Raw genomic sequence first — 20939 nt, 5'->3', positions numbered from 1 at the left:
CCTGCCAGGCCCAGGACCTGGTATCTTGACCTACATCCTGCGGATACTTTAGGACTATGTGCGGAAAACAAACCAGCTAAAGAGGATCCAGGGCACTTCCAGGCCTGAGCTGCTGGAAGATCTAACCCAGTGAATGGTGTTCCAGGAGAAAACTCATTGCTCTTAAGTTACCTGATCAATTAAAAGTGGTCAAGATGTTTCTCTTTCTTCTTTAGCAGGACAGACAAAGAACTAAAAAAAAAAATCTTTTTTTTTTTTTTTAATGCTCAAATCTTGTGGCAGTGACAGCTTTACTGTCAATGGGAGGGAAAAAGAGACTATTTAAATGATGGTGTTATAAATTCACCCCAAATAACTCACAGAAAGTTTTCACTTAAAATGATGAAAGTTATAAAAAGAGCTAATCTATTAATGCAATCTATTATTAGGTATTTTAATATCTTTGAGACTGTGCTGAGACAGAAGGGAAAAAACCTAAAATCCTGTCCCTGAGAAGTAACAGATAATTTAAAAAAATTCAGGAGATTGAGAAGTGAAGGAAAGCTATCCAAGAAGGGAAAAGCCCCCGGATCCTGGTCATGCTCTGGGTGAGCTCTGACAGCCAGGCTAACATTTAGTATCTAACATCTGTGGAGCAGGCACAAGGGCAGGGGCCACGGGCATCAGAGGTGAAGACAATGTTACAGATTAAAAACTTTTCTAACGAGTGGAGACTCACAGCCTCACAGTGAAAACACACAGCCCAGACTTCAAATAAGAACTTACGTTTTCAGTTAAAGTGCAGCTTCAGCACAATGCATAAAAAGGCATCTGTGACATTTCTGCTGTCTTTGATTTCATTAATATCAATGAGATTCAGAAAACGCCCAGCAGGCAGATCAAGCCACGTGTAAAAAGAGGAATTAACTGCAACACAATGGATTCTTGGCCTGGGTATGAATCAAGCTCCAGGGCTCCACTCCTACCCTTTGACCTGACTGTTGGTTCCAACTAACCGGGGTGACTGTCACGAAGTCAGATACAGGAGGAGTAACTTCCCTCTCAGGCATCCCCTCATCCTAAGGAGACAATATGTAACTGCGCTTAAAAATACCCACTTTCCTGCAGGCCTGATTTACGCGCTCCATGACCCTGGGCCAGTCACACAACCTTCAGGCCTCGGTTTCCTCCTCTCCTCTTTTCCTTCCCCCTTCCCTCCTTTCTTCAAAAACTTTTTAATTGCAGTATAGTTGATTTACAATGCTGTGTTAGTTTCTGGTCTAGAGCAAAGGGATTCAATTATATACATACATATAGATGTTTTTCATACTCTTTTCCATTATGGTTTGTTACAGGATATTGAACACGGTCCCCCATTCCATACACCAGGAACTTCTTCATCTGTTTTATATATAGCAGTTTGTATCTGCTACTCTCAGACTCCTAGTCTATCCCTCCCCTGCCCCCTTTCCCCTTTGATAGCCATAAATTTGTTTTCTATGTCTGTGAGTCTGTTTTTGTTTTGTAAATAAGTTCATTTGTATCGTATTTTAGATTCCACATAGAAGGGATATCATATTGTATTTGTCTTTCTCTTTCTGACATTTGGCTTAGTATGATAATCTCTCGGTGCATCCATGTTGCTGCAAATGGCATTATTTCATTCTTTTTTATGATTGAGTAATATCCCATGTATATATGTACCACATCTTTATCCATTCATCTGTCAATGGACATTTAGGCTGCTTCCACGCCTTGGTTACTGTACACAGTGTGGTTATGAACACTGAGGTGCATGTATCTTTTAGAATTAATTTTCTCCAGATATATGTCCAGGAGTGAGATTGCTGGATCATACAGCAAGTATATTTTTAGCTTTTAAAGGAACCTCCATGCTGTTCTCCATAGTGGCTGTACCAACTTTCGTTCCTACCAACTTTTTTCTACACCCTCTACAGCATTTTGGAGAAGGTAATGGCACCCCACTCCAGTACTCTTGCCTGGAAAATCCCATGGACAGAGGAGCCTGGTAGGCTGCAGTCCATGGGGTTGCTACAAGTCAGACATGACTGAGTGACTTCACTTTCACTTTTCACTTTCAAGCATTGGAGGAGGAAATGGCAACCCACTCCAGTATTCTTGCCTGGAGAATCCCAGGGATGGGGGAGCCTGGTGGGCTGCCGTCTATGGGATTGCACAAAGTCGGACACGACTGAAGTGATTTAGCAGCAGCAGCAGCGGCTACAGCATTTATTATTTGTAGACTTTTTGACGATAGCCATTCTGACCAGTGTGAGGTGGTACCTCATTGTAATTTTGATTTGCATTTCTCTAACAATTGGAGAAGGCAATGGCAACCCATTCCAGTACTCTTACCTGGAAAATCCCATGGACAGAGAAGACTGGTAGGCTGCAGTCCATGGGGTCGCAAAGAGTTGGACACGACTGAGCAACTTCACTTTCACTTTTCACTTTCATGCATTGGAGAAGGAAATGGCAACCCACTCCACTGTTCTTGCCTGGAGAATCCCAGGGATGGCGGGGCCTGGTGGGCTGCCGTCTACAGGGCCGCACAGAGTCGGACGCGACTGAAGCGACTTAGCAGCAGCAGCAGCATCTTTTCATCTGTAAGCCTTCTTTGGAGAAATGTCTACTTAGGTCTTTTGCCTATTTGTTGATTGGGTAGTTTGCTTTTCTGTTGTTGACTTGCATGGGCTGCTTGTATATTTTGGAAACTAAGCCTCTGTCAGTTGCATCGTTTGCAACATTTTCTCCCATTCCATAGATTTTGTCTTTTCAATTTGTTTATAGTTTCCTTTGCTGTGTAAGGGCCTCCCTAGTGTCTCAGATGGTAAAAAGGTTGTATAAGTTTGAGTAGGCCCCATTGGTTTATTTTGCTTTTGTTTCTATTGCCTTGGGAGACTGACCTAAGAAAACATTGCCAAGACTTAAGATAATGTTTTGCCCATGTTCTCTTCTAGGAGTTTTATGATGCCATGTTTTATACTGAAGTCTTAAGCCATTTTGGGTTCACTGTTGTGTACGGTGTGAGGGAGTTTTCTAATGTCACTGATTTACATGCGGCTTTCCAGCTTGGCCAACACCACTTGCTGAAGACACTGCCTTCTCTCAGGCTTTCGTTTTCTTCATTGTAAAATGGACCATGATGCCTACCTCAGAGATTTGAAGTGAAGTGTTTCAGTCAAGTCTGAGGGGCAGTGCCGGGCCCTCCACAAGCACTTAGTCAGCAGCAGCTGTCCTTTCTGTTGCTGTGACAGCCTGCTGAGCAGGTTCTGGTCGGATCTCCTAGGCAGGGCCTTTCTCAGGCTCTGGCTGCCCCGCAAGCCCCTTCCTTGCCTCGCACTCGGGCCTGCAGAAGGTCTGAGCACCAAGGGCTGGGTGAGCTCCTGGGGCCTCCAAAGCATGTGTGTGGGACGGAGGGGATGTGGGACTCAGCTCACCTTCTCTTTCTGCTTCTTTCTGCTTTTGGGTTTGTTTTTTTTTTTTTTGCTCCTTTAAAAAAAATTATTTATACTTACTTAATTAAAAAAAATTTTTTTTAATTAATTTTTTGGCTGCACTGGGTCTTCACTGCTGTGTGTGGGCTTTCTCTAGCTGCAGCGGGGTTGGGGGAGACTACTCTCCAACTGCAGTGTATGGGCTTCTCATTGTGGTGGTGTCTCTTCTCTGGGGGACAGTTGCCCCTTGCGGCATGTGGGATCTTCCCACACCAGAGATCAAACCCATGTCCCCTGCATTGGCAGGCAGACTCTTAACCACTGGAGCAGCAGGGAAGTCCTTGCTCTGCTTCTTACTAGCTACATGCGCATTTCTTTGCCACTCTGAGCTCAGACATCTGCCATCACTAAAACAAGGGTGAATTCCTAGGTCAGAGCTGTTGTGAGAATGAAATTCAACCAGGAGAGAGAAGGCTCCTCCTGCACTGTCTAGCACACAGTGGGTTCACAACATGTGTTCATTTCCCATTTCCTTTGCTTCTTACGTAACTCTGCTTACGAGAGAAACTCAGGTTGCCTGGGGTTGGGCTAGGAACAGTGAAAATTCTACTAAAAATAACACGTGTAGGAGTAGAGCTCTGTGCAAACTCACATACACATTTAAAATACTCAGGTGACTTTACACACATCACAAAACCTCTAAACAATGGAGGAGAGAGAGAAGGTTACCAAAATGGGCTGATCATCTTTAACAAGGAGGCCCCTGCCAAGCCTCACGCTATCCAGAGCCAGGGCTGTTAAGGGATTCCTCAAATTAAAATGAAAATGATCCAAAAAACATCTGGTCCCGTTTTGGGCTACATGGGTTTGGCCATCAACTAAAGCCCTGATGTAATTTCTTCCCCCCAGTGAGAGTTTCTAGAGCACTGTAGAGGACTCAGCTCCAGGCCCTTGGTGAGACTCGATACAAACCTGTTGGAGAAAGGTCCTTCTTCATCCTTTTTAGTTTCTTGGACTTTTTCCTTCCCTCTGAGAGGGGTTCTGCACAGGGATCTGTCTGCTCAAGCTCAGTGTCAGAAATCTCCCCCGATGCTCGGGCCTCCAGGCCAGCTTCTGCTCGACTGGGACTCAGGTTTCTCTTTCCTACTGTGCTGGTGGCTGTGAGACTGAAATGCAAATAGAGGAAAAACATGAAGGGTGCTGAGAGTAACTGGAAGACTAAGCCTATAAAAATATTTTAACACTCTTAATTCCATTAACACTTAACTAGCAATCAAACAATACAGGCAGCTGCTGCCTGGAGGTGCAGGTTAAAGACCTCACTGTGAACTGAAGTCTAAACGTACACCTACAGCAAGCCTATTCAGAGGAATCTTCTGTACCAGACTTGTGCACAGATAGACACGAATCTAAGAGTGTTTAAAAGAAAAAAGTTTTGACGAAAATCCCTGGTCTTTATTTTGATAGAGTTATGAACAGCCGACTTATTGGGAAAGTCCCTGATGCGGGGAAAGACTGAGGGCAGGAGGAGAAGAGGGCGATAGAGGATGAAATGGTTGGATTGCATCACTGACTCAATGGACATGAGTCTGAGCAAACTCCAGGAGATAGTGAAGGACAGGAGGGCTGGTGCCCTGTAGTCCATGGGGTAGAAAAGAGTCAGACATGACTGAACAACTAAACAACAATCTTAACAGAAGAGTCGGAGAAGGCAATGGCACCCCACTCCAGTACTCTTGCCTGGAAAATCCCATGGGTGGAGGAGCCTGGTAGGCTGCAGTCCATGGGGTCGTGAAGAGTCGGACATGACTGAGTGACTTCACTTTCACACATTGCAAAAAGAAATGGCAACCCACTCCAGTGTTCTTGCCTGGAGAATCCCAGGGACGGCGGAGCCTGGTGGGCTGCCATCTATGGGATCACACAGAGTTGGACATGACTGAAGCGACTTAGCAGCAGCAGCAACAAAAGAGTACAACAGACTAGCAGAGCAATCATAACAAAGCAGTGGTATGGATTACATTAAATCACAAAACAGCATTGTTACTTACATGCCTGCCTAACAGATATACAGGAGAACAGGAGAATTCTTGAGTCTGTCTGCTGTCACACTACTTGTGTATTTGAATATATTTAAGGGGCATACCTCGGGGCTTCCTGGGTGGCTCAGCAGTCAAGAGTCTGCCTGCCAATGCAGGAGACACAGATTTGATCCCTGGGTTGAGAAGATCCCTGGCGTAGGAAATGGCCATCCACTCCAGTATTCTTTCCTGGGAAATCGCATGGACAGAGGAGCCTGGTAGGCTACAGTCCATAGAGTCGCAAAGACACAACCATACCCCACCTTCATAGAATTTTCTTCTATTCCAAAAAAGTGACTTTTCAAGATTATCATTAAACCTGGCTTCATTTTTAAAGCTTTATAGGATTTGACATGTTGAATTAGATCAGATTACATGTCCTGATTTTCCTTAAGAAAGTATGTTCCCTGAAATAGAACTTGATAAAAACAGAGACCACATGGCCAATGTGAGTCCTGTCTCCTCTAAATGAGTCTTACAGGTTTTTTAAAAAAATTATAGCCCCACGTTATGAAAAGCATAAAGAATCCAGTCATTCCCCCTAAGGGAGGCCATTTCAGCCCAGAGAGAAGGGTGGATAGCGAGAGAGAGAATGTGAGCATGCCCCTGGGTCAGCCTTCCCTAGGAAGTGATTGCTTTAAAACAGGGGTCCCCTACCCTAGACCATGGACCTGTACTGGGTGATGAACCTCCGCATGGCAGGAGGTGTGCGGTGGGCCAGCAAGTCAAGTTTCATCTGTATTCACAGCCGCTTTCCATCGCTCATATTACCGACCAAGCTCCGCATCGTGTTGGATCAATGGGGGCAGTAGATTCTCATAGGACAGTGAACCCCATTGTGAACTGTGCATGTGAGGGATCTAGGTTGCAAGCTCCTTTTGAGAATCATCCTGAAACCACCACCCACCCCAGTCAGTGGAAAAATTGTCTTCCATGAACCTGGTCCCTGGTGCCAAAAAAGGTGGGGCACCGCTGCTTTAAAAATGTTACCTATAAAGCACTCAGGCTACTCAATTATTCAAGTTCAGAAATGTTACTCCTGCACGTCCCTCTTCCCTGAACCTTACACTTGCTAAGCTGTGAGACAAGAAGAAGGTGGTGGTACTTTAAAGCCATAAGAAGCAGAACAGAGCCCAGAGCAAATGGCCTCTTAAGAATGGCTGGCTGGCCTGCCACTGTCTTCTTTTCACCTGTATTATCTGCAGCTTTCAGAAACATCTTTTATTGAGGGGACATGAAGAAAAGGGAGAGTACCAATGGAAGTATGGGGGGTGGGTATTAAAAATTCATGCTAAAGTTTGCTGTTTGAAAACTGACAATACCTTTAAATTTTTCTTAAAGACAAACTATTTTTGGTTGGTGTCAAGAAATTTTGAAAAATTCAGAAAGCATAAGTTGGAAGATAATAAGGACATGTCCCTCCATCTCAAAAGGGGTAGGAGGCCTAAATATTCCTCTGTGCTATAAACTCTGGAACATGACAGCCTCTGAGACATAAATGTTTAATGAAAACTCAGATGGAACCATAGGTACTTCAAGAAATACAAAGTCCCGAAATATCCCTAACTGCACACAGAAATCTAGCGGATAATAAAGGTAGTAATCAGGGATTTCCCTGGTGGTCCAGTGGTGAAGAATCTGCCTTGCAATGCAGGGAACACAGGTTTGATCCCTGGTCCAGGAACTAAGATCCCACATGCCGAGGGGCCACTAAGCCCAAGCGCCACAACCAAAGAGCCCGCACACCGCGACAAAAGCTCCTGCATGATGCAGTTAACACCCGAGGCGGTCGAATAAATAAAATGTTTTTGGTAATGGTAGTATTCAAATTCCCCTGGAGGAAGAAATGGCAACCGATTCCGGTATTCCTGCCTGAAAATTTCCATAGACAGAGGAGCCGGGTGGGATACAGTCCAAAGGGTTGCAAAGAGTCAGATACAACTGAGTGACTGAGCACACACATTCAAATTACTGGGGCAGAAATAAACTTTCAAAAAAATGGTGGTGGGACTAATGGAAAAAGATAAACTAGACCCATTCTTCACGCATAAAAAAGAAAAAATGTTAAAATGGATCAGATATCTAATGAATATGAACCTAAACACATAGTGAAGGAAAACATGGATGAATTCCTCCAAAACCTGGGTGTAGACAGAGGCATTATGACTCACTATGTCTCACAATCCATATGTAATAAAAGATTTATAAATCTGATCACTTAAAGATAAAAATCCATTGCACAGCACAGTGAAGACAAATGAGAAACCAGGAGAAAATAATTGTAAAGTGTATCACAGATAAAAGGCTAATGTCCCTAGTATACAAGTAAAACTCAAAATTAAAGGAAAAAAAGAACAAAATTCTATAGGAAAATCAGCAAAGCTGTGACTAAATAGCTCATTACACACAAAGATAGACCACACACACACACACCCCCGCCTTAAACACACAAAAAAATGTTCAATTACCCCTTATACACATAAAAAGTTGTTCAATTCCCTTCATGATGCAAACTAAATGAAATATTGTTTCTCACCATTAGATTGGCAAAAACATTCAAACGCTTGATGAAATACTCTGTTGGTGAGACTATGGAAATAGGCAGTCACAAGCCACTAGTGAGAATGAAAAATGGTCTGACTCTTCTAGAAGCAAATGTGCTAGTATTCAACAAAACTATGCATCTGTTTACTCTTTGAGCCCGCAGTCCCACTTCGAGGAATTCAGAAGATATACCTCCAACAATGCAAAAGTATTTATCTACAAGATTACTCATTGCCACTTTATTTGTTATTAGGATATTTTATTGCCAAATATCCAAATGTCTAAGTATAGGAAATTGGTTGAATAATTGGTTATAAATTGGTTGAATTAACTATGCTATGTACAGTCAATGTAACTAAGCAGTTACAAGAACGAACGATAATCTCAAAGAACTGATATGGAATAATTTCCAGTGAAAATGGTGAAAAAAGCAAAGTGCAAACAAGCAATTTATGAACCTGTATTCCCAATCTTGGTGGAATATTGGGGTGGGTGGTGGAATTAAAGAAAAAAAATCCCAAACCCTTCAGTAGCTTTGCTTCTGTAGTTAAATGACTGAAGCGACTCTGAAAATGTCTGGATACACGATAATGTTTATTTAGCAAATTAGTGAAAGTGTTGATATAGTTGGAAGATACATATGCAAATATTGGAATGGGAGAAGGCAAGGGGGACCCTGTGGGGATGAAATGAAACTGGAGATATGACTATGGGCGTGGCATCTCTTTTTTTTTTTTTTTTTTAGTGGCTATTTTCTATTATGTTTCCTATTTCTTTCTTTTTAAAGAAATATTTATTTATTTGCTTGCAATGCAGGATCTTCAATCTTCATTGCGGCATGCGGGACCTTTAGTTGAAGCATGCGAACTTAGTTGTGACATGTGGGATCCAGTTCCCTGATCAAGGATCGAACCTGGGACCCCTGCATTGTGAGCTCGAAGTCTTAGTCACTGTATACCAGGGAAGTCCCTGGACTTGGGATCTCTAAAGGAAGTATGGGTACACGTGTGCATGTTTACATGCATGCATGTATATGACATATATGTGTATATCCATGCACATATTTCGGAGAAGGCAATGGCACCCCACTCCAGTACTCTTGCCTGGAGAATCCCATGGACAGAGGAGCCTGGTAGGCTGCAGTCTATGGGGTTGCTAAGAGTCGGACACGACTGAGCGACTTCACTTTCTCTTTTCACTTTCATGCATTGGAGAAGGAAATGGCAACCCACTCCAGTGTTCTTGCCTGGAGAATCCCAGGGACGGGGGAGCCTGGTAGGCTGCCGTCTATGGGGTCGCACAGAGTCGGACACGACTGAAGTGACTTAGCATAGCATAGCATGCACATATTTCCCAGTACTGCCCACTGAAAGGACATAGAAGGAAAAAAATTCCAGTGGTCACAAGCACATGTAGTGTCCACAGTATAATGTCTAACACCATACCCCACTGAAAACAAAAAGGGCTCCTCAAAGAAGAACTTGATTCCAGGGCTGGGGTAAAAGAAGCACAGAATGAGCCCAGAGTATCTTGCTATACAAGAAAGTAGGAAACTGCTCAGGAGACGACGGTGGCATGTCACAGGGACACAGGAAACAGGGGGAAAGGGCTCCTACTGACCAAGCATGTGAGCACCAAAGTGATTTAAGGGTCAACAATACATTCTAAACCATTGAAAAATGACAGGGACCCATGGGTCTGCATCAATACATAACAGAGAGAGGAGGGAAGAGCTCTTAATTCTGGTTAAATGGTGAGTAGGAAATAGTAAAGGTAGAGAGAGATGGAATTGGTAAATTATCCATTGGTAACCATCACATGAAGAATGACTGATGCAAAAATATCAAGAGATGCTAAATCAGAGGAGATACTTTGATGAAGTGCAGGATATTTGCATGATCTTAAAGTGTCTCTCCTGAGATTGATATCCTGAGAAGGGCACAGCATCACTTCTGCAGTATTCTGGTCAGGACGTATAACTTGAATGTAATCATGAAGAAACATCAGACGAACCCAAATGAAAAAAATACCTTATTGAAAAAAAGGTGGGGTGAAGGGTTGGTGTCCTTCAAAAATGTCACTGTCATAAAAAAGACTAAAGAGACATTGAAAATTAGTTGCAACACATTATCACAGACTGGATCTTATACTAGAGGCAAAAAAGCTACAAAGATAATATTGGATCAAATAATAAAAGTGGAATATGAATAGGAGATCACTGTATTATATCGATGTAAAATTACTGAAGTTGATAACTATACCACAGTTATACCAGAGAGTATCAATACCCTTAGAGTATTTAGGGATTAAAGATCATGATGTCACTAACTTCCTCTTGGATGGCTAAGAGAAAAACAAGTGTGTTGCAGGGTGGGGTACAGAGAGAAAAAGGGAGTGCAGCGACAGAGTGTGTATACGGAGAGAGGAAGGGGAAGAAGAGACAGCATGCACACACGAAACCAAAAACGGCACACGTTAACAAGAGAGGCATCTGGATGAAGAATATATGGGCGCTCTTTGCAGTATTTGTGGACCTTTTTACAGTTTGAATTACTTCCAATATAAAAGCAAAATAAATTACTGGAGATACTTGAGAAGCATGAGGTTCAATGAATACAGAAAAGTAGGCCCCTCCCTGGCGGTCCAGTGGTTAAGACTCCTCGCTTCCAATGCAGGGGGTATGGGTTTGATCCCTGGTCTGGAGGAGCTAAGATCCTACATGCCTTGTGGCCAAAAATCCAAAACATAAAACAGAAGCAATCTGTAACAAATTCAATAAAGACTTAAAAAAAAAAAAAGGTCCACATCAAAAAAAATCTTTTAAAAAAACAAGGAAAAGTGAGTTTCATCTAAGGAGTATCTTCTGATGTCTGTCTACTGCAGCACAGTCTAGGACTGAGGTGTGTAAGTGCTTACACACGAGTGATAACTATATCACCAACCCAGTAATACAAGGAAGCAGCTCCCTGACCCATTAACAAAATGTCTCATTTGATACAAGTGAAAGTGAAAGTCGCTCGGTTGTGTCCGACTCTTTGCGACCCCAGGGACTGTAGCGTGCCAGGCTCCTCTGTCCGTGGGATTCTCCAGGCAAGAATACAGCAGTAAGTAGCCATTCCCTTACCAGGGGATCTTTCCAACCCAGGGATCAAACCCACGTCTCCCACGCTGCAGGAGGATTCTTTACTGTGTGAGCCACCAAGGGAGCCCAAGAATACCGGAGTGGGTAGTCCTATCCCTTCTCTGGGGGGGATCTTCCCAACCAGGAATCACAGCAGGGTCTCTGCATTGCAGGTAGACTTGTTACCCGTGGAGTCCCTTTAGGGTCCCCCGGAGTCAGCATCCATGCCTTTTCGTTCTTCAATGCCTGGGCCCTTGTTCCTTCAGTTCATCCCCTCATTTAACCAAAACTCTATCAACACGATGAGCATCTCCCATGGGTCTCCTCCCAACCCTGTCCAGTCCTGCTTGCTGACTCTCAGTCACGGTTCCAGCTCCTTCCTACACTGTCGCCCATGCACCCTCCCAATCTTGCCTCTCGATTCTTAAAACAGGATCTGAAGTGGTTAGTCCCTCCCTTTCCTCCTCCTCCCAGTCTCCCTTCCCCTTCAAATCCTTTCCTTCCAATGTTACCAAACATCTTCCAAAGCAGAGATCTGATCAAATATTTCCAGCTCTGAGACTTCCACTGCTTCCACTGCGAAACTGAATTGTAACTGCCTGGAGCAGCAGACAGGTTCCTCTGTCATCTGGGTCCCCATCGGTTTCTCTAGCCTTATCTTTTTTAAAATTATTATTTATTTATTTATTTTTGGCTGCGCTGGGCCTTTGTTGGTGTGAGTCAGTTTTCTCTAGTTGCGGTGAGCCGGGGTTACTCTTTGTGGTGGTGTGTGGGCTGATTCTCGTTGCAGTGGCTTCTCGTTGCAGGGCATGAGCTCTAGATGAGCAAGCTTCAGTAGTTGTGGCTCATGGGATTTGCTGCCTTGTGGCATGTGGGATCTTCTTGGACTAGGGATCGAACCCATGTCCCCTGCACTGGCAGGTAGATTCTTAACCACTGGACCACCAGCAAAGTCCTTCTAGCCTTCTCTTCCACGAGGCAGTTGAGTTGCAAAGACAGCATCTGTTTACCTTAATTAATTTCGTGACATGCAGTTTTCCACATGGTCTGCTGTCCACCAGTGGGCTTATCAGCCCCAATACACCCTGCATTTCCCATTCTGACATTGCTGTTTGTGCCAAGAGCCTACTGCCCATCTCTTCCTGCTCAAATACCACTAGCCTCGTAGAATGCTCCCTAATTCCTCTGTTCAGTGCTCCTTTTCCTCCATGCTTCCTGGAACACTCTGCTTGTCTGTCTCCAGGGGCCTTTAAGTCATATATCCTTATCATCTATAATAAACAAAACTGGGACCAATGCAGATGTCCATCAACAGGAGAACAAACAAACACACTGCAACACGGGTATACAATGAAACATATTCAGCACATAACAATAAGGAATTACTCATATAAGCAACATGGGAGAATCTCAAGCACATGCTAAGTGAATAAAGCCTTCATATAAAACAGTGGGTATTTCATAATTCCACGTATATGAAATTCCAGAAAAGGCTTAACTACAGAGAAAAAAACTCGAGGAAGAAATGGGGGATGGCAGAGGCAGAGGAACCTCAACTTTTTGGAGTGATGTTAATACTCTGTATCTTTATACAGAATACACTTTTGTCAGAACTAGACCTCAACATTAGGTAGGTTTTCTATGAGTATCAGGATTGACTGCATTATATTTTAGCCTGAATTTGCAGATGATGATTTTGCAGGTGTTTGCTGGAAACATTATTTTTATCCTCATCGTAGGTCACTGAATGTCTAGTGTTCCTCTTGATAAACGTCTAAGAGTCTACTATATATCACAGCCTATGTGAGCACCTTGCCTCTGGGAGGTTCCTGTTTTTATATGACTTTTATTTTTTTTTTCTATTTTATTTTATTTTTATTTATTTTTTTACCTTTTTTTTTAAATTTTATTTTATTTTTAAACTTTACATAATTGTATTAGTTTTGCCAAATATCAAAATGAATCCGCCACAGGTATATATGACTTAATTTTACAAAGCATTTTCAGAAACATTTTCCCCAATTAATTTACAACACATTTCTTAGTTCTTTTTTTTTTTTTTTCCAGCACCCTTCAGCATGTGGGACCCACTCCAGTGTTCTTGCCTGGAGAATCCCAAGGGATGGGGGAGCCTGGTGGGCTGCCATCTATGGGGTCGCACAGAGTCGGACACGACTGAAGCGACGCAGCAGCAGCAGCAGCATGTGGGAATATCAGTTCTCCGATGAGGGATCAGAGCAACTCCCCGTGCATTGGAAGTGAAGAGTCTTAACCAATGGACCACGAGGGAAGTCCCCATATTTTTTTTTTGGCTTCACTAGGTCTTTGTTGCTGTGCATGGGCTTCTCTCTAGTAGTAGAGCCAACAACAGGCTCTAGAGTGCACGGGCTCAGTAGTCGTGGCACACGGGCTTGGTTGTGGCCTTGCAGTATGTGGGATCCCTGACCAGGGATCGAACCTGCGTCCCCTGTATTGGAAGATGGATTCTTAACCACTAGATCACCAAGGAAGATCTCCAGTTCAGTTCAGTCGCTCAGTGGCTCTTTGCAACCCCACGGACTGCAGCATGCCAGGCCTCCCTGTCCATCACCAACTCCCAGAGTGTGCTCAAACTCATCTCCATCATGTCAGTGATGCCATCCAACCATTTCATCCTTTGTCATCCCCTTCTCTGCCTACCTTCAATCTTTCCCAGCATCAGGGTCGTTTCAAATGAGTCAGTTCTTCACATCAGGTGGCCAAAGTATTAGAGTTTCAGCTTCAACATCAATCCTTCCAATGAATATTCAGGACTGATTTCCTTTAGGATGGACTGGTTGGATCTCTGTACTGTCCAAGAGACTCTCAAGAGTCTTCTCCAACACCACAGTTCAAAAATATTAGTTTTTTGGCGCTTAGCTTTCTTTATGGTCCAACTCTCACATCCATACATGACTACTAGAAAAACCATAGCTTTGACTAGATGGACCTTTGTTGGCAAAGTAATGTCTCTGCTTTTTAAAATGCTCTCTAGGTTGGTCACAGCTTTTCTCCAAGGAGCAAGCGTCTTTTAATTTCATGGCAGTTCTTAATCTACAGTTTCTGCCTTCAAATAAGAAAGAAGCCTTTGCTCCGTAGGAAGGGCTACTGTTTATTGGACATTTTGCCTGAGAAAGCCCTCACACAGGTGTGAAATTAATACAGTTCAGATGTTTAAATGTGCATTTGTATGAAATATCTACACCAATATAAAATGTTCTTAACTGTTACTCTTCCATTAAAAATAAAAACAGTGACTGTATCCCATATAGCTTAACTAAAATGGTTTTGGATCAAAAACAGTTTTTATTAAACACTGAAAAGATTTAGGCAGTAAGGCCTCTAAGTTTTTGATTATCCGTTTTTATGGCCCAGTGTTGTGTGTGTAGACACTCAGTATATGCAAGTTGATAGGCTAGTCCATTACAGATTGATTTTAAAGGTCAGAAGTCAGAATGAAAACCCAGTGAAACAACCTCCCATGAGTCTGAGCTCACTTCGCATGCAGAACTGGAATGCACAAAGTGAACTACTTTATAATGCATATCAAGCGCACATTTAAATCCATGAAAGAAGTGGTGATTAATTTAAAAAACGAAATGTGAGAGAAACAACATGGTATGTCAAAACTGAACAGTAAACCTTTCTTAGTGTCTATATGGGGGAATGCAAATGATAAGCTGGCCTGGTTACAACAGCTCTTAGGTCAAACTTAGAATTCTGCTACAAGATATCGTTAACAAGGCAGCAACTACAAATCAAATTCCGGAGGGTGAATATCTCCATTAACTTCCTCCTTTTAGTAGAAAAGAAGGTTTGCTAACAGAAAGGTCACATTTATGAGCTTCTACAAATGCCTTTTTCTGTAAAACCACAAAAATTTGACTGCCTCAGGAAAAATTTCCCCTCTTTACTTTTAATTAGGGCATTATCTACATGCAATTAAATCCACTCATTTTAAGTATACAGTTCAGTCAATTTTTATTATTTATTTGTTTGTTTGGCTGTACTGGGTCTTAGGTGTGGCGTGTGGGACCTCGTTCCCTGACCAGGCGTTGAACCTGGGCTCCCTGCGTTGGGCAGGCCAAGTCTTAGCCACTGGACCACCAGAGAAGTCCCCAGTTTGGTTAATTTTTGAAACTGGACGTAGCCCTGTAAGCACTGTAACAATCAAGATAGGTATCAGTTTCCTTTCTCTAAAAACATTCCTTGTGCCACTTTGCACTCAATTCCCTCCCAGCGACCACTGATCTGCCTGCAGCCCCCACAGCTTTGCTTTTCCCAATGGTTCATATAAATGACCTCATATAGTATTTAGTCTTCTCTGTTTGACTCTTACGCTTAGCATTATACTCTGAGAACTAGCCACACAGTTGGAAGGATTGATGTTTTATCCCTTTTGTTACTAAATAATATTATTTCATAGTATGGCTATACTGCAATTCATTTACTCATTTACCAGTTGATGGACGTCTGGGCTGCTTCTAATATTCTGCTACTATAAACAGGAAGACTATGCACATCCGTGTAAAGGCTTTTCTGAGTTTTTTTAAATCGTGGCAAAAGACACACAACATAAAACTACCACCTCAGTGAAATTAAGTACATTTATATTGTGCAACTGCCACCACCATCCTTTCCCAGAACTCTTTCCACTTAGCAAAACTGAAACTCTGTACCCATTAAACATTAATACCCCATTCCCTTTTCCTCCCAGGCCCTGGAAACCACCATTCTACTCTGTCTCTATGATTTTGACTACTCTAGTAGGTACTTCATAGAAGTGGAACCATTCAGTATTTGGCTTTTTTTCATTTAGCATAATGTCAAACGAGGTTCATCCATGTTGAGTGTGGGTCAGAATTTTGTTCCTTTTTCAGGCTGAATAAAAGCCCATTGTATAGGGCTTCTCTGGTGGCTCAGTGGCAAAAAAAGAAAAAAAAAATCCATCTGCCAATGCAGGAGATATGGGTTTGATCCCTGGTCTGGAAAGATCCCACACGCCATGGAGCAACCAAGCCCGTGGGCCACAACTATTGAGCCTGTGCTCAAGAGCCTGGGAGCCACAACTACTGAGCCCATGTGCTGCAACTGCTGGAGCCTGCGAGCCCGAGAGCCCGAGCTCCACAGCAAGAGAAGCCACTGCAATCAGAAGCCTGTGCACGGCTACTATTTAGTCCACTGTACACATACCATAGTTTGCTTACCATTCATCTCTCAATGAACACTTGGGTTGCTTCCACACTTTAGCTGTGAAAATGCTGCTATCGACATGGGCTGTATAAATCTCTCTTCAAGACTCTGCTTTCAATTATTTTGGGTATGTATCAAGAAGAGGAATTGGTGGGATTATATGACAAATCTATTTTTAGTTTTCTGAGGAAGCAGCATACTGTTTTTCACAGCAGCTGTACCAGTTTACATTCCTACCATCAGCGCACAAAGTTCCAATTCTCCTATCTTTGTTAACACTTATTTTCTAGTTTCGTATTTTTCCTAATGGGTTTGAGGTGGTATCTCATTATGATTTTGCTGTGCCTTTCCCTGAAGATTAGTGACACTGAGAATCATGTGCTTGTTGGTCATCTGAATACCTTTTTTGGAGAAATTTCTGTGCAAGCTCTTTGCTCATTTTTGAATCAAGCTGTCTGATTCTTATTGCTGTTGGGTTTTAGGAATTCTCTATATACTCTAGACATTAATCCCTTATCAGATATATGGTTTGAAAATATTTTCTCCCATTCTGTGGACTGCCTTTTCACTCTGTTGTAGTGTCTTTTAATGCACAAAAGCCTTTATTAATTTTCATGAAGTCCACTTTATCTGTTTTTTGTTGCCTGTGTCTTTCATGTCATATCTAAGAAATCATTGCCAAATGCAATGTCATGAAAACTTCTCCCTATGTTTTCTTTGTTGTCTTCTCAGAGTTTTATAGTTTTAGCCCCTATGTTTATATTTTTATTTATATATATATATATATATATGAAATCCAGTTTGAGTTAATTTTTGTATATGGTGTTACGTTAGGTCCAACTTCATTTTTTTCATGCGGATATAGAGTTTACCCAACACCATTTATTCAAAAGACTGTCCCTTCTCCACTGAATGGTCTCAGAACAGCCCTTGTTGAAAATCATCTGACTACTGGCGTATGTCTGTAGGCCAGAACCACACTGTTTTGATTACTGTAGCTTCATGGTGAGTTTTGATATCAGCAAGTGTTAGGTCTTCAAATTTGCTTTTCTTTTTCCAAGATTGTTTTGGCAATCAAGGATCCCCTGAGATTCTGTAAGCATTTTAGGATGGATTTTTCTGTTTCTACAAAAAATAGGTTTTTGAAAGAAATTGCATTGAATCTGTAGATCACTGACATCTTAATAGTATTCAGTCTTCAAATTCATCAACAGAGAATATGTTTTCATTTATTTAGCTCTTTTAATTTATTTTGTCATGTTTTAGAGATGGTAAGAGAGACCCACCCCTCTCTGTATTCCTCTTCTTATAAGGGCACCAATCCCATCATGAAGCCCCCTACTCTCATGACCTCATCTAATTCTAATCACTTTCTCAAGGCCCCATCTCCTAATCCCATCTCATTGGGAGTTAGGGCTTCATCATACGAATACAGGGGTGAGGCAGGAACTTAATTCAGTCCACAACATAAGGTCACTAAGTCTTTTTTTCCATCTCTAGAAGTGTTACTGTTTTACAGTAAATGTAAATTCTTACATTTAGGCCTGCAAGGCATTTTAAGCTTCATTAGATATATGGTGGATGTAAGAGTGGAAGTTTATTTTTTTTGCATTTGATTGAGAACAATTTGTTTGTTCTCATTTGATTGAGAACAATTTGCCTATTGAATTATCAGCAGTTTCATCAGAAATTTTTAACTTTTCCAAATTCCTGACAGTTATTAACCTTAGGATTTGAGAACAAGAAATCTGAATTGCCAAATTACATATTATTCTATATTCTTCACACTTTCTTCCATGATTTTAAGTAATAATGAGTTACCATGAAACACTGAATCACTTCTGTGATAGGGTTATATTAAGAAGTTTCAGGGGCTTCCCTGGTGGTCCAGTGGTTAGGAGACTGTTTGCCAATGCAGAGGACACGGGTTCGATCTCTGGTCCAGAATGATTCCACATGCCTCAAGGCAACTACTGAGCCGGTGAGCCACAACTACTGAAACCCAAGTGTTTAGAGCCCTTGCTCCGCAACAAACAGTAGCCTCCTCACTGCAACTAGAGAAAGCCTGCGCACAGCAACAAGGACCTAGTGCAGCCAAAAATAAATAAATAAGGAAATAAATCTTGGAAAGAAAAGAAGTTTCAGGGGTTACTTTGGTAAAGTAAGATATAATAATCAATGTGTGGGTTACTATTATTATGAACAAATATACTGTGACAATATCATATATTTCAATACATGTAAAAAGTAATGTCCACCTGATACAGAAATCTGATAATAAAACATTAGCACTAAATGAATGCCCAATAAATATCACTGAAAAACAGAAAGATGCCACAAGTATTTTGTATTTAAAAGTTATTCTTAAATGAGATTTTAAAACACATAAGCATTATTAGTACCTTTCATAAGACAAATGTTCCAGATGGAGAAGAGATTCTTTCAGGTCGTGCTGTTGTTGATCAAACTATTTCGAGTGTGTCCAAAGCAAATACAAGTTGGGTGTTAAACTACGCACTACTTCATATAGACTCATTTCCTTCTCTAGAGATGAAAATACTTCGTCTGCTTGTCTTGATTTTGGTTTTGCTGCTAAAATTGATACGGCTTGTCCTAATTCAGATTTTAGATCAACTGATTTCACATTGGAATATTCCACAATGACACTTACATTTTGTCTCTGCATTTTTTCTGCAGAAGTCTTTACAAAGAACTGTAACCTACAGCAAATATTCAAACACTGGAACACTACTGGATTCTACTAAGATAACGTAACATTCAGATATCCTATTAACAGTACATGGTTCAAAACTGCCAAATTAAAGACTGCTCCCAAAACTTATTTCTTGGAGCAAGATTTGCAGAATTTTTATACAGTGTACTACTGTTTGTAATCTCGCTAATATTTTTTTAAATTAATTTATTGCTGTGCTGGGTCTTCGTTGCTGTGTGTGGGCCTCCTCTGGTTGCGGCAAGCAGAGGCTACTCTCAGGTTGTGGTGTGCAGGCTTCTCATTGCGGTGGCTTCTCTTATTGCAGAGCACGGGCTCCAGTAGCCGTGACTCGTGGGCTCCAGAGCACTGCTCAGTAATTGTGGCACATGGCTCAGTCGCCCCACAGAATGTGGAATCTTCCCGGACTAAAGATCAAACCCATGTCCCCTGCATTACAGGGCGGATTCTTAACCACCGGACCACCTGGGAAGTCCAGTACATTCCTTCTTATAAGAATAAGTTAGTATTAATAGCAGACAGGGCCGCAAACACATATAACAAAGCAACAATGACAAGCGAGAATGACCAATCTGATGGCGGCCCTGTTCATCCTGTCTGCTCTAGTCCTTACTTCAAAAATGTTGACCTTAACCTTTGACATTGATTCCACTCTTGCTTTTGACTTGTCAGATCATTTCTTTGAGCTAGTAATGCCTATGATTTTTTTTTTTTTTTTAGTAATGCCTATGTTGATGGTTAAACTTTAATTCCCACAGATGTTTTCCCTTTACCCTGATCTCTCAACTGATACTTCTTATGATTTGGAATAATACATAGATGTCCCTAGAAATGCCAAAAGGAACTCCTACATGGCAACCCTACTGGAAATAAACTGATCACAACTGGACTCTCTACTGTTTCATTATCTGCTTGTCTTTCCTTATGCCAGCACCACTCTCTTTTTACCTCTAGCTTCAGTGTAAGTCCTAAAGGCAAAGGTAAGTCCTGCAGCTGGCCAGGAAGTTCACACTGCTAAATAAAATAACAGCCACCTTTCATTTTCAAGGGGTGCGTAGTTTATAAAATTCTCTCATTTGATATTTGTCTATGATCATTTGAAGCTGAACATGTATTTTCATTCCCATTTCACAAGCAAGAAACCACATCCTCAGAATAAGTGACTCCTCCCAGATTGTGTAGCTGGTTGGATAGGTCTGAGGGTGTTCTCCGAGTCTACTGCTCTTTGAAATGCTCCACAGCCTTGCCCCTCACACCAGCTCCCCAGGGCCAGTTCCTTCTGTGCAGGTCTCAACTGAGAAGAGACCGCCTTGGAAAGGTGTGGCCTGGCCCCCTGAGGAGCCCAAGCAGCTGTTTGTTTTCCTCTTCCTACTCATCTCTGCCTGTGTTTCATACAGATTTTGTGACTTGCTTATTCTCTCTCTCTGCCACTAGAAGGTAAGTTCAGCGAGAGCAGGATCTTACTCTCTGCTGACCTCAGGGTCCTCAGTACCCTGTGCAGGGCCTGCAGAGTCAGTCAGTCCTTTTCAGTCAAGCTGTGTTAAATGGATGAAATAAGTGAATGCTCCCTGCACCAGACCAATAAGCCAAGTGATAAACACCAGACTGCTTATCCTGTCCTGAATTATACATAATACTAATATGGTTTACTGTCTAGGACAGTAAGTTCCCTACGCATGAACCTTCAAGTTGCGAACTTTCAAAGGTGTAAATGTGCCTCCCATCAGCATCAGGAATGAGTGAAATTGCGTGTGTTATTTGTGTGAAAGGTATTATAAACCCGTTACAGGACAGGACTCTAGCTGGTTGTGTTA

General features: G+C 42.0%; 1 protein-coding gene across 12 annotated transcripts in view; it reads right to left on the bottom strand.

The window, feature by feature from the left end:
• The window catches only part of PARN (poly(A)-specific ribonuclease), a 179435-nt gene that overhangs the window by 8883 nt on the left and 149613 nt on the right, over nt 1–20939 (bottom strand). For 8 of the 12 annotated variants that reach the window (XR_015154690.1, XM_086375670.1, XM_086375680.1 and 5 more), the window contains one exon: nt 4410–4603. Coding sequence is in view for 10 of the 12 variants with exons in the window: in XM_086375670.1 (XP_086231796.1) it covers nt 4410–4603 (194 nt within the window). In the remaining 2 variants the exon portion in view is untranslated. Of the gene's footprint in view, nt 1–170; nt 232–4409; nt 4604–5583; nt 5708–20939 lie in introns of those variants that run through there. The other 4 variants (XM_086375673.1, XM_086375667.1, XM_086375677.1 and 1 more) reach the window with 2 other exon arrangements.

Source organism: Bos grunniens, chromosome 25, assembly GCF_055505025.1.
Source record: "Bos grunniens cultivar Pamir isolate PY7600 chromosome 25, Bosgru_T2T1.0, whole genome shotgun sequence".
Classification (NCBI taxonomy): Eukaryota; Metazoa; Chordata; class Mammalia; order Artiodactyla; family Bovidae; genus Bos; species Bos grunniens.
This window is presented reverse-complemented; position numbering and strand designations above follow the sequence as displayed.